This window comes from Barbus barbus, assembly GCF_936440315.1.
Source record: "Barbus barbus genome assembly, chromosome: 22".
Classification (NCBI taxonomy): Eukaryota; Metazoa; Chordata; class Actinopteri; order Cypriniformes; family Cyprinidae; genus Barbus; species Barbus barbus.
The window spans coordinates 6,667,538-6,681,625 of NC_136750.1; the positions used below are offsets into that span (position 1 = coordinate 6,667,538).

Below are 14,088 nucleotides of genomic sequence, written 5' to 3' on the forward strand. Positions count from 1 at the left end.
CTATCAAAATAAACTATTTACTTAAAATGTCCATAGCCAAGCAGCACAGAATCAACCCAACTTTAAAGAGCACTAGCATTTAAAGCGAAAGACGAAAACTGTAGCACACACTGATAAGAAACAGAACTTTATAATCAGTGCGGACGCCAATATTAACATTTATCATTCTTGGTGTGAATGGGGCATTGTTAGGAATGGGGTGTTGTTAGCAATGACGCAGTCATTTTATAAAAAGACTACTTACACATTGCAATGTTTTATAAAATAAAAGCAACAATAACTGAATAACTTATTGATGTAACGAGGTGATGTGCGTGGAGTTTAAGTTTTTCAAAATGGCTTTAAATGACACTTAGCCAATTATAATCAAGGTTTCCAAGCATTCAGAAAAAAGTTCGAAACAAAGTTCTGCTAGATAACCAAAACATTGCACCCGATTTCTTATGAGGATGAACTGGAAGTTCCAGTAAAGTAACTGAACAAAAAAAACTTCCAAGTGACCAATTTGAACCCATTGCCAAATTTGTGTGGGGAAATCTTTCACCCTCAGGTGCCAGGATATTGTCTGTGAAAATTCACTGAACAACAGTAAATACGACTGCAACAAACACATGAGCAAGACTAGTATGGATTGCATCCCCAATGGATAACAACACAGTACATCTTTCAACAAACACTTTTAGTAGACGAAAACTCCATAAGTTTTGACAGTTGTGAAAAATCTAAATGTTTTCAATGTTTATAAAGTGCATGCCACTGTAAAGACATTTATCCACAAATTTAATATGGCTTTTATCCTGACTACAGCCTACTGAAGTGAAAAGGTATGTCTACAGACACTGACAGCACAAAGACTGTAGTATACAGTAGGGGTGCTCCTATCAGGATTTTTGAGAACGATCACCGAAAGCAGTATCTGCCAATACGATCACCGATCTTTTTAAAGCCTTCTTTTTCTCATGTAGAATTATTTATACTGATGATCCAATCAAGATTTTTAGACATTTATACAGGGCCTGAATTTCATTTTTGAAAATTAATATTAGGTAACTCTTGTGAGAGGGGATTTTTTAATGAGGGGTGGAGGGGGGCATTTTTTAGACATTTTTCAAAAATATACATTTTATACGTTTGATCATGCACTGCATTTTTGTTTTGACAATCGTGCAATTGTTGCGCATTGGCTTGCGCACAGCACAAGCCTGATTTCATGAGCTGTATACTCCGTTTGCAGTGCATATGCAGTACATGTGCAGTACGTAGAGAAGCAGCACGGAATTTGCTTTCACACGGGAGTCTGCTCCTGATCTATGGCTGTTTACTACAAACAACTTTTATCCATTATTTTGATTTCAAATCCAAACATTGTTACTTAAAATGCTTTTTCAGCATTGTGATTATTTTATACAGTACAGTAATACAATCTTTCATAGATGTATTTCAATGCAATAAATATAACACATTATTCAATGCTTTTTACTTTTGCATTTACTTCTAGATTTATACATTAAGTTGCTCAAGCAAGTGACAAAACATTTAAACTACTTCTCTTACATTATCACAAACATTCCAAATTAAAATTTACCATTGACAAAGTCAGCTCTACTGTCTTTTCTTTGGCATTTAAATCTTTTAAAAGCAATCCTGCGGTTCATAAAAAACTTTGTTTTACTACCCCCATGAGTGCCATTTATTATTGCCTTGTTTATCTAAAAGTGCTCTTTTCCTTTAAACCTAGTCAAAAAGCCATAGCCTATGTGTTGACTGTGAAACACAGTAGACTTTAATTATATACATTTATAATGCAATTACTACATTTTCGTGCCAATCCATGTTCATCTCTGCACTGCTGCAGATGCACCACTCCTGGGAGGTACTGCTGGACCACAACTGTGTGCAGTATGAACGCTCTAATCCATTATTATGAGCGCGGAACAAATACGCACCGCATACGCAATGCAAACAGTGTGTGTGTGTCTGAACCTGCCGTTATGTGTGTGCGCTTCGAGTATGTATGAGCGCACAGTCTGCAGGAGAGCGCTGATTGGTTTAACCACTGGCAGGAATTAAAAAGAAATGCAAATTATAAACTTTAGTGATGATGCGACACTGCCTTGATTGTGCAAGTGACAATCCCTGTGTCAAATGTGCAGCTCGATTATAGTGCAGACATGATGTGATTTGAAGCTATTTGCGCATTTGAGAAGAGCGAGCGTGCACACCGGTGATTCCCTCACGCCGTTTGTGAAATTATGTCTCACAGAAAATTTTCAAATTACTTTACAAGTTATTTAATGAAGAAATATGAATTGTACAGCATTATAAAATTATCAGCCGTGCCAGACAGAGACTGAGATGGTGATGCTGCATGTCCTGTCAATCCTCTCACGGCAGATCAGCTTGAGATCGGCTTTTTTAGAGACCGCCGATCAAACATCCCAACGCGATTATCGGCCTATAGTGATCAGTAGCCGATCAATCAGAGCAACCTTAGTATACACAGTAATATTTAAATGCTTAGCTTAAAGGAGACATATTATGCCCCTTTTTACAATATGTAATAAGTCTCTGGTGTCCCCAGAATGTGTCTGAAGTTTCAGCTCAAAATACCCCACAGATCATTATATCATTTTGAAAATGTCTATTTTGAGTGGAAGCAGAAACACTGATTTTCGTGCCCGTTTCTTTAAATCCAAATGAGCTGCTGCTCCCGCCCCCTTTCCAGAATAGAGCTGCGCCATTTCAGCTCGTACCCGCTAAAAACATCTGTTTTGGTTCTGATTATCATGTTTATCGTGCCGAAATCATGCATTTTAAACCATATGAGTTTAAACTTCTGATATACGGTTTTCTGAGCGTAAACATCCGAAGCACACGGACAGAAAGCTGCTGTCACGGCATGGGAGTAAACTAAGTTTTCATTCACACACAAGTTTACATTAAAAACACACAAATTACAAAAACAGTCAGTTATGTCTGTGAAGGTAAACAGCTGGGAAATAAAAATCGCATGATGGGTGTAAACTTACAAATTAAGGAGCGGTAATATTATAATGAGATCCCTTTGCCACGTCACCAAGGGAGCGAAATCAGATGCGCTCATTTTTTCAGAAGCTTGCAGAAAAAGGCTTACTAAAACAAAGTTACTGGGTTAACCTTTTTCATGTTTCCTTGGTTGGTAGATGCACTGGGGACCTGATTATAGCACTTAAAACCTGGAAAAGTCAGATTTTCATGATGTCAACTTTAAATGTGTAGTGTTCATAAATGGCTGTAGTATTCCCCAGTGAAACTAAAAGAGGCTTGGACCCAGAAAACAGCAAGCGGATAAAGCATTCAAAGCATAATTCATTTGACAGCATGTGTAAAAACAGGGGCTCAAGACATGCACACTAGAAAGACTCATACTTTTCCAGTATGTGCAATTCTTCTCCAAAGAAACTAGCAATAAAAATGGCATGTACACAGCCAGTAGGGCACATACATGTACTGTTCAACTTGTGCATGCTCTAGGTCAGTTTGAAGAGCTCTGGGGTTTGAAGAGGCTGGCGGTTCAGTACCTGGTGCTGGCACAAGAGCCCGTGGTCTTCTGACGTGTGCTCCTCCGACAGCTGGGGAGCTCTGCTGGGGGAGACTCACTACGCTTCTTAGTGGACTTCCTCAAACCTAAAAAGAGAAACATGGAGCATTAAACTCAGAATAATCAGAACGAAGGGAAAAGAGTGAGACAGTTAATGGATAGCAAGCCTAATTTAGAAGCCAGTCACTGAGAGAGATCACAGGAGAACAGCGTGTTTTAATCAATCGCACAGAGAACAGTATGCTATTACTCAGCAGGCAACAATGACACATCAGAAACAACAGAATTAAACATTTAGTTTATTACTTCAGAATGCTGAAGTAGGATGCTGTACTTTTGAGAGTTTGTGTCTGATTATTACTACCAAAATCCACTTTTACATGGTGTTTGGACATAAATGTGTGTTGGCAGTGTGTGAACACAACTACCCTACAATGATAAAAATACACCCACTCCTCATTTTTTATTCCCCTTTAAACCAAATCAGTCTCACTAGGTCTGCCGTTTTGATAGGGCCAGGCCACAGGGACTGATTGACATCCCTACATTGCTATAGTTTCCGCCCTCAGCGAGCTGTGTTTGGTTGTAAGCTGACCTCCATTTTCTCCGCGCTCGAGCAGCTGTAACGTCAACAATGTCTCGTAACAGGGCTCCACACTGCGACTAAAATCTGTAAAGTTGTATTCTTTCTTTTAACTTGCCGGCGGATGTTTAGTCATGTTTATTTTGTGCTGAAACTGGTATTAATGTGGAGAAGACGATCAGTTCACGTGTGCTACGCGCTGCCGCGTCTGTTGAACTGAGGCTCTACATCGGTCACTCCGCACTAAACAGCATTTAATGTTTGAATACTGCAATACAATGCACAGAATTTGAAATTAGACTGTTTCATATTAAAAGTACCAAAGCACAATGCTTATTGCGATATACTGGATGAGAGGTGCCCTTCAACGTTCTGTCCATTAACTGAAAACAGGTTAGACTAATCAATTCTTGGGATTTAAGAATCAATATTTTTCTGTAAAAATGAGAATCAATATCGGCCCTACTGATTACAAACCTGTTGTCCAACAAAGACATCATTTATTGACATGCTTTTTCTCCAAATTAAATTCATAACACAGTTGAGCGTTTGAAATAACTTCTATGACCAGACGCGGTTTCATATTACAGAATGATAGTGTTATATACAGTGATAAAGGCTATGCCGGTTAGCATTGCATTATAAATATATTTTTCTTATAAAAAAATACCTAAGATTGCTTGAGGAACACAGATAAACCATATATTTTGTGCAATCGAATGTTTATTGTCTTCAAGTTTCATCAGTTATAATTTCTCCATTGTGCGTTTTATTTCCGCGATAACTGGATACCTTTGTCCATATAAGGGATTTCACGGAGCGTTGTACTTCTGCTAAGCATATGTGGAGTTTCTGCACAAGGGCGCCCTCCGGCTTCCATTATGAATTAATCAGTCAATACATTACGTGTGTGCAACCCTGCATAGACAGCAATGCAACTGACATGTTTAAGGCCTAGAAAGGTAGAAAGGACATCGTTAAAACAGTCAATGTGACATCATGTTATGAAGCTACGAGAAAGCTTTTAGAGAGCAAAGAACTATTCAACAATTTCTTCTCTTCTGTGTCAGTCTTCGATGCGCGTTCACGGGAGTACCATGACACATGCGTGTGCATTTCTCTGCTTGTAAACAAGGCGCAGCACATCTGGGTTCTACATCAGAATGCCAGCTCCTGTGTCAGCAGCATCACACCACGTGGTACTCTCGTGAATGTGCGGCAAAGACTGACATGGAAGAGAAGAAACCGTTGAATAAAATCGGGCTTTTTTCTTTGCACACAAAAAGGAATGAATAATTAATGAGGGTTAGTAATTAATGACAGAATTTACATTTTTGGGTGAACTATCCCTTTAAGGCACCGATTCAAGAAAGGTGCCCTGCTTTGCTCCTGATAAGCTGATTGCCATCTTAAAACAGCTAAGAAAAAAATACACAACTCTGACCAAATGAGCCACAGCCGTTTTAAAATACACAAACCTCTTGAATTCTGTATTGCTATGCATTATGAAAAAAATTTTAATGTTGCTTAGCTATCATAACCCAGAGTTACACCAGACACGAGCAGTACAGTACACCAAAACTAAATTGCTTACTACACTTCAAGCGCCCATCTGATATACAGTATATCGTCACAGTATACCCAGCCCTACTGAATATAGAAAGAAAGAAAGTCAAGGGAAAATTGAAGAACCTTTAAAAGACCTCTGACAGCGCTTTCCCTGTAAAGCCGGATGAATCACACATGCCTTCAACAGCTCCTGTCTGTTGGTCAAACCCTAACACTGAGGGTCTATTCTGGGCAATGCACTGCCCCCTGCCCTTTGGCAGAATGCCCTCCCGTGACTCTTCATATCAGAGATCGTCCTTCCATAATCAACCCAGCCTGACCTATGTCTACGCAGGATGACCTCTCATACTCAAGATAAACACCTCCAACAAGCCTTCACAGAACAGACCACTTTACAGCAACCCTTAGTAGAAAAATCAGGATCAAAACAAAACATCTAAACAATACTGCTGATATGATCCTAAACATCCAACCAGCAGCACTCATAAGCCTACATTTCCATGCCAGCATTCTGACCCACCTCTGGGCATTCTGATACTCCAAAAGCTCTGCTAGGCTAATTTGCACAGCAAAGTAACTACACCAAGCACTTCCTACCTCAGCATACATCCAGCCGCGACTCTTGTCCATACAATACTGTAAGGCAGCAGAAGGCTGGTATTTTTAGACCAGTACACTGGCACTGAACTGGACTGAAACCTGAGCCAGCTCCCCCTGCCATGACCACAGCCAAAACCCCATCCGCTATTACTGGGGCTAGAAATGATTACAATCACGCCTTTGCTAAAGACAACGATTTGTGGAGGCAGGGCTGCTCAAGGTATTAGCCCTTAGGTCAAGGATCAGCCGAAACGATTAAACAGCAAAAATACCTGCAATTTAGGTGCCTGAGATGTTCAATTTCAAGAAACCTGTCAAGAGTGCTCCCAAGTTGTTTTTTTACCGCAAAATTAAAAGGAAAAGTATACATATTCAGTGTTTCCCCTGCCTTTATCTTAGGGGGGCAGCCCACCCTCCCAATGGCACCCCCACCCCCCTTGAAGGTCTAGTTCATTTTATTTAATTTTATTTTCTCTGTAGCGCCAGATCACAACAGAAGTCATTTAAAGTTACCTTTCCAATAGAACTAAATAGCCTTACCTTATTTGTCTTATTTACACGACGGCATGTTATTTCTGTCGCTAACGCTACATTCGCGCGCTCTGTATGCGCACAGCGGAGTTCCGCCCCGATGCGCACACACACACACGCACATACACACACACAAGTGAGCCCACTCCCACTAGTATTTGTAAGTATTAAGCCGCAAAACGACTATTTAAATATGACTTCTGCCTGTCTGTGTGTTAATGTATAATGCAGACGAGCGGTTTTGTTTACTACTCATACAGAAGCGCGCGTGAGGCTTGTGGTGACATTAACATCTGCCGCGTCACTAAATGAGGACATAAATACATGAACAACATATCCAGAACTGCTCTGAGAGTCACTTCATGAGCATTTGACCGTTTCATTCGAGTAAAACTATCCTCATATCATATACACACAGAAATGTAAAAGGTATTCACCTTATTTTTAAGGAATAATCATAAAATGTCTTCAATGTTTTAACTGTAATATTAAATCCCCTTTATTTTCCAAAAAAATAAGATGTGTTTAATTTTCATTCATTAAAAGATAAATTAAATTAATTGTTTTTATGCCGGGGAAAAAAGGGAAATAAAATTGGGATAGTTCTTATTTTAGAAATAGGATATATTTTTAGGACAGCTGTCATTAAGAGAACACCACCATATGCAAACCTTAGCAATAAATAAATACATAAAAATAGTTTAACCAGAATACACTGGGATCTGCATTTGCAATAATCAGTCCCTGCAACATTCAGCGTTATTGAACCACTTTTTGTGCAGTACGAGTAAAGGGGGAAAAATTTAAAGTGCTTGCAGCATTCTTTAGTTAAATGTATAAAATGTATTTTATAAAAAGACCATATATATATTTAGACCCTGCTTTAAAGGTTTATAGTTTAAGTTTACAATTGTAATATACAATGTAGGGATGTAACGATTACCGGTTTGACGATAAATCATGATAAAATTCCCCGCGGTTAGTATTACCGTTTCATATTTTAATTATCATTAAAACCGTATTCGATTACCGTGATTTAAACAACTCGCGATAAATAAATACTGTCCGGCATAAAGCAGAGTTTTCAGTAACAGTCTCACGTGCGCACAGCAGCACAGTAGTTTCGTTCTGAGTGAAAACAGGGCGGAAAAGCTGGGAGGTTTTAAAAGAGTGCTAAGGGAATTATACAAATTAATATATCAATGAATTAATTATATGAATGTACCTCTGAAGGTTCGGACTGTCTTCAGAAACGATTTGATGGCATTTTGTTCTCATCTTCGCTCCATGTAATACCTAAAGGAAGTGTTCGCGGAGTTCACGGGAATCAGCTGTAATTCAGCTTTTCCGTATAAAGCGCCACCTGCTGCCAGAGAGTGGATTTACAGACACTTATTTACATTCAGTCTGTGTGCAGTTTCTGTCTGGCCAAAAAATTGACCAAATTTGCATGACCTGCTGTAAATTTTAACAGGTTGATGAAAAACAAACTTATGTACATTTAAACAATTCATATATGCTATATAGAATTATTTATGGAGCAGGTAAAATACATATAATCATTTATTAATTATCATTTTAATTTAACCCTTTTCTTTAAAGGCTGAAATGTGTGGTCTACCTTTATGTTAAACTTTTTCAAAGCTTTATTTGAACATTTACATTATTTATTTGAACATGCTATTAAACTGGTGTCAGTCAAATTGTCATTTAAAATCCAGACCTCATTGGTAATGTTATTGTTTTAGTGATTATGCAAACAAAAAGTCATTTTATTTGCTGTTTGTTGATTTTTAAGTATGAAACTTGGTGAAGTGATTTATGTTTCGGTACTTTTTGAACATCTCCAGCACATTTTAACAATACCGTGATAATACTGATAACCGTGATAATTTTGGTCACTATAATCGTGATTAGAAATTTTCATACCGTTACATCCCTAATACAATGTCATAAAATTTTGATCTGAACAAAAACTTACATCTGCTTAGTATCAATGAAAAATAAAGTGCTTGCAGGATTCCTAAAGAAAACAAAAATAAAATAAATACAGATGTGGAACATTCTCACAACCTTTCAACTTTCACGGGTTTTTCGGTTTGTATTTATGTTCCGCGTGGAATCGCAGAGACTGCGACGCGAGCACCGCCCCAACTGCACAAAACTGACTCTACCGCCCGGCGCCCACCGCGCCCCGCACGAAGGCTCTTCAACATGGGACGCGGCAAGTGGCGGAGGTCCCAGGGTGGATGTTGCCACAAAAGCCCAAATAACGCCACACTTCAGCTTTATACACCAAAATGGGAGCTGGAAGAATGCTTTCATCCTCCATTACTGGCAGCAAACTATATTAACGCTAACATTGCATTCCCTAATGCCAATATTTTCTGTCACCGTTTAAGTTCAGAGATGACGACTGATATCTAGCAGTCAGGATATGAACTCAAAACGAAACAACTGCCATGAATCTTGTATGATTTTTTTTTTTTTTTTTTTTTTTAAATATCGATATTCCGTTTTTGAGAATCGACACATTATGGCCAAACAAAATATTGCGATACTCACTGGTATCGATATTTTCTTACACCCCTACGACGAACTGAGAGATCAGTTGTGTCACAGTAAGTGCGTGCCAGTTGCATCACTGGTGGTAGGTGCCTGAAAACTGAAGTCCACTTCTAGCACCCTTGCAGCTGGTGTTCTACATGTGCACATGTTGAAACTGAAGCCTGGATGTAGAATAGTTGAAGTGTTTGCACACAATGACATCCAATCTAACCAAAAGAGCCAAGGTACATTTGATCCAATCTTATCAAAAGTACCACTGGTGCGGAGTCAATACCGAAGTTTTAAAAGTGCAACAATACATGTTATAATCAAGTACTGTGTCAATTTGTTACTTGCTGAAAGGCGGTAGCTTTCAAATGCTCCTGTGTATATTTGTTTGCACGTTCTGTGAAGAGCATCAAGGTTTTATCTACAACACGTTTTTAATGTTGAGCATTGTAGTCGATCACATGATGCGATACTCTCACAAGCAGTTCTAATGGTGTGAGCACACCAAAATCAAAGCGAATATTTGCATTGCATTAGCACCCTAGAATACTTGCGGTGTGTTTGTAGTGTCACTTGGTCAAAAACATCACGTAATTCTCTCCTCAATTTTAGGATACATCTGGACGTCTCAAACCAGACGTATAAATAAGCACTTCGCTGAACGGCTTGTGTATATCACGCTTTCGCTGCAACCACGGCATCCAATTCGCATCATTCGTATCGCCCGGCGCAAATTAGCATCATTAACTGTTCATTCTGCTTAGCACTCTACCAGAGCAATGGACAGGACAAAGAAAAAAACTGACAATTTATGTCAAAAAAAGATCTGTGATTCAAATCAGAGTATAAATATAAACAGACTTGACATCTGCTCTATGCAACGAGTCTCTTTGTTGTTCTTTTACTACTATATGTTCACTGAAATGTTTGTTTAGTTAAGTGAAAAGATTTCCAGGCTATATTGTTCAAATTTAGCACTTATTACCATTTATGTTTTTTCCTATGGTACCAAAATTGTTACTTTGTATAGACAGACTACTGACATTTTGGTATCGTGACAACATTAGTCTCAATAAGATGGCCTACACCAACCTTCAGATGTTTAGTCTCCTATTTTGTCTAACTTGGGAATCCCATACCATGAATTAGAGCTTGTTAACTTGTTTTGAATTTGGAACATTGCGTTAAAAATACAGAAGCAGTTGGAGCACTCACTTGCTAGTTTGGCCTGCAGTCCGGAGGGTCCAGGCTTGGAGGAGGTCTCAGCCTTGGCCGATCCCGGCAGGGACAGTTTGGGCTTTGGCAGGTTGACTTTGGAGTTGAAGCGGGATGTCCAGTCAAACTTGGAGGAGCCAGCAGCCTTGCTCTGCTCTTTATCACGGCTGCTCCTACGGGGAGATGGGGAGGATGCAGAGCGTGACCGTCGCGCTTTGCTCTGGTCCTTGCCCTGTTTTAGCCGGGCACCCTGAGGGGCACAGCTGTTGGCACCTGTGGCGGCCGAGGAGGAAGAGGAAGAGGAGGACGAGGAAGAGGCAGAGGAAGAGGAGGAGTCAGTCACGGTGCTACACCCAGCTTTGGCTGAGGCAGCCGATTTGGACGCCAGCTTGGTGGGTTTGGCTGCCCGGCTGGCCTCGCTGCGGGGTGGCAGGGGGCCTGCCGCGCTGCTCGAGCTGGGGAGGGAGGAAGAAGAGGAGGACGACAACGAAGAGGCGTCTGCCTTCTTGCGCTTTTGAGAGGGGGTGCTTGAGGCCCCACTGGGGCCAGGGTAGGACACACGGTTCTTGCTCGGGGCTCTGGTGGGAGCCGGCTCGGCTGCTAACCGTCTCTTTTTGGACTTGGTGCTGACAGACGCCGGAGCCTTCCTCGGCTCTGCAACTTCAGGTGAGGTTGTGGGGGCCGATGGCCCACTGGATGAACTCTCCAAAAGGTGGCTGGACACCGCCTTGGGCCGTTTGGCCGGGCTGGGCGAAAAGGTGATGTTGGGCTCTAAAGCTGAGCTGCGTTTGAGAGCACGGGTGCTGCTGCCCTCCCGTCTCCCCTGCTGGCCAGAAGTCCCTGCTGCTTCCAACTCTGGATCTGGAATCGAGTGTGAACCCACGGATAGAGATAGGCTGTTCCTGTAAAACAAACAGAAAAGGGAAAGACTTGAGTACCCAAGACAGAGCAATCGTCATATAGTGAACTTGCGTCACAAAAGGACACACACGCAGTACAGGAGGAAAAAGAGATACCTTCGAGAGGCGTGGCCGCGGGCGGAGCCGACGGCAGAGCTGGGTGGGGCTTTGGAAACCTTAGAATTAGATCTTCTATTTTCAGGTGGGGAATTTGCTTTTTGGTTTACTTGCTCTGGCTGCAACCTGGAGAGGTTGGGAATTAAATAGCAGAGAGCAGTGTGGGATGGGCAGTAAATGAGGAACACCTCAAATTCAATTTCACGAGCTGACTATTCCTGCAGTCCTACAGCACTTCCTACACACCCGTCAACCCAACGGCAAAGACAAACAACAATCATTACGAGTTTCTATCTAGACATTTCTCACAAGTTGAGAGCATCACCCTGAGTTGGGCAGCTAAACTATTGGCCATTTGGCTGTGTCACTGCAGTCAGTCTTCACTGCACTGCTATTCAGCAAAGGTGCCATGCTACCACCGAATCTTTATCACCATGGCAAAGGAAATTATATATTATTCAAGTTATTATTCAAGAACGCGACTAGAGAGACAGACTGGGCACCCTAAAATAACCTACATATATTTCTACTGTTGATATCACATAACCAATATAGTCTGCATCCTGAACAGCTTATCCTTATTAGATGGTTATGTCTTGAGATCACAAGTTATCCAATTACACTAACATTCAATAGTTTCGGGTCAGTAATTTTTTTTTGGAAATAATTTAATACTTTAAGGACATATTAAATCAAAAGTGTCAGTATTTATAATGTAATGAAGATTTCTATATCAAATCAATGCTGTTTTTTAATCTTTCAATTCCCCAAAGAATCCCAGAAAACAAATATATCAAGGTTTCCAAAAAACATATATTAAGCAGCACAACTGTTGTAAACATTATTGATAATAAAGGTTTCATTAATCAAAACCGCTAAGGAACCATTACAGGTGCACTTAGTAATTAGGGCTGCACAATTAATCAGATTTCTAATCGCAATTACGGATGCCACAATTACGTAATCGTTTAAAGCAGCAATTAACCGTTCAGAATCCATTTATGTTACTCTGTGTGCTTAAGATGTTTTCTTTTTTCTACAAGTTATCTTAAGGGTTTTTGCATCGTTTTAATTTTTGTATAGCATTATAATACCATGCATGTTTTTACTTTATTTAAAGAAACCAATCCAATTTACAGTATAGTTCACATTTGAGGCTTAATACTATAGAAGTTTTTCAGTTAGTGTTTTCAGCTTGTTTATTTTCATCTAAAAATATGGCATGCGGTTGCTTCAAACAATGGTATAACAACATTCAATGTAAACTGTGATTGAAATTAATAAAATCGCAATTGCAATTTCAAGGGAATAATCAACAATTATGACTATTAGTAATGTTTTGTTTATGTCGCAGTGGTCAACATGGCTGTAGATGCAGATGGGAAGATAAAGGTACACATACAGACCTAAACCAAGGATGTATTCTGCACTTTGGTGCAAAGTTTGGCAATTGCGTACTCACCTTCCTGCAAGTGTGTGGTCTATTGGCTGGGCCGCGGCTGTGTTCCTCTGTGAACGGCGCAGTGACCCCCCTGGATTGGAATTAGGCCGGTTGGACATTGGCACCTCTCTCCTGAAGGGACATACCCTTTCTAGACACTACCATTCACTGGTAAAGTATAAAGAGAGAAAAAAGGAAGGTTAGTTGAGATGTTGTGTGAATGTTCTCAATGTTCTTGCGAACAAATTTTGGACAAAAGCCATTCTGTACTTGCATCCACCAGTCAGACGTATCCTATATGGACTGAACGTCACTCTTGACTGGTGAACAATGCGATCTTAGTCTTACTGTACAACCACACAACCAAATGAGCAATTCATCTCCATTCTGTCTGGTCCAAACAACCATGACCAAATGCACCTCCTGTTCCATTTATGCAAAGCCAACTGGAGCTCAATATCATCTTTCAAATCACAGACATGTACCGCAGCACATCCATGGCTTCACCACTCGTAACAGATCAATAACCTTACTCACATCTCATATTAACATACGCCACAGCATTATTGCACAAACGATCCATGAAGACACCAAGAACATGGAGTGAGAATGAGACAATCAATATGACAAACCTTTTTTGAAGAGACACTGAAGGAGAAAAGGACAAATGCTTAGGAAAACCAAACACTAATATGAATTACTTCGACACTGACCAATCAAATTTTTGTTTGATGCCCATTTCCTTAGTAATGCTAGCATCAAGCTTGAGGCGATTTTGAAGACGACAGCATGCTGGCCTGCATCACAACACGCAGTGAGATAAGACGCATCCTAAACATAGACAGAGAATAGCTGGAGGGGGGCCTTTGTGTCCTCCTCAGTTCACTGGTATTGAACAGCACTAACCATCAATCAGGTTGACGCCGCAGAGACATGCAATCCCACCACACCTTTATCCTGTGAGCATGTGAGATGGTGTCCTACAGCACCATTATTT

At 40.4% G+C, this 14,088-nt stretch overlaps 1 protein-coding gene across 16 annotated transcripts in view; it reads right to left on the reverse strand.

The window, feature by feature from the left end:
* LOC306888056 (E3 ubiquitin-protein ligase TRIP12-like) overlaps positions 1–14,088 on the reverse strand; it is a 52,412-nt gene that overhangs the window by 25,060 nt on the left and 13,264 nt on the right. For 9 of the 16 annotated variants that reach the window (XM_079446175.1, XM_079446177.1, XM_079446173.1 and 6 more), the window contains 4 exons: positions 13,113–13,259; positions 11,651–11,776; positions 10,635–11,536; positions 3,561–3,666 (listed from right to left, as the gene is read on the reverse strand). In XM_079446175.1, coding sequence (XP_079302301.1) covers positions 3,561–3,666; positions 10,635–11,536; positions 11,651–11,776; positions 13,113–13,210 — 1,232 coding nt within the window. In that variant the 5' untranslated portion in view covers positions 13,211–13,259. The remainder of the gene's footprint in view (positions 1–3,560; positions 3,667–10,634; positions 11,537–11,650; positions 11,777–13,112; positions 13,260–14,088) is intronic. The other 7 variants (XM_079446166.1, XM_079446164.1, XM_079446169.1 and 4 more) reach the window with 1 other exon arrangement.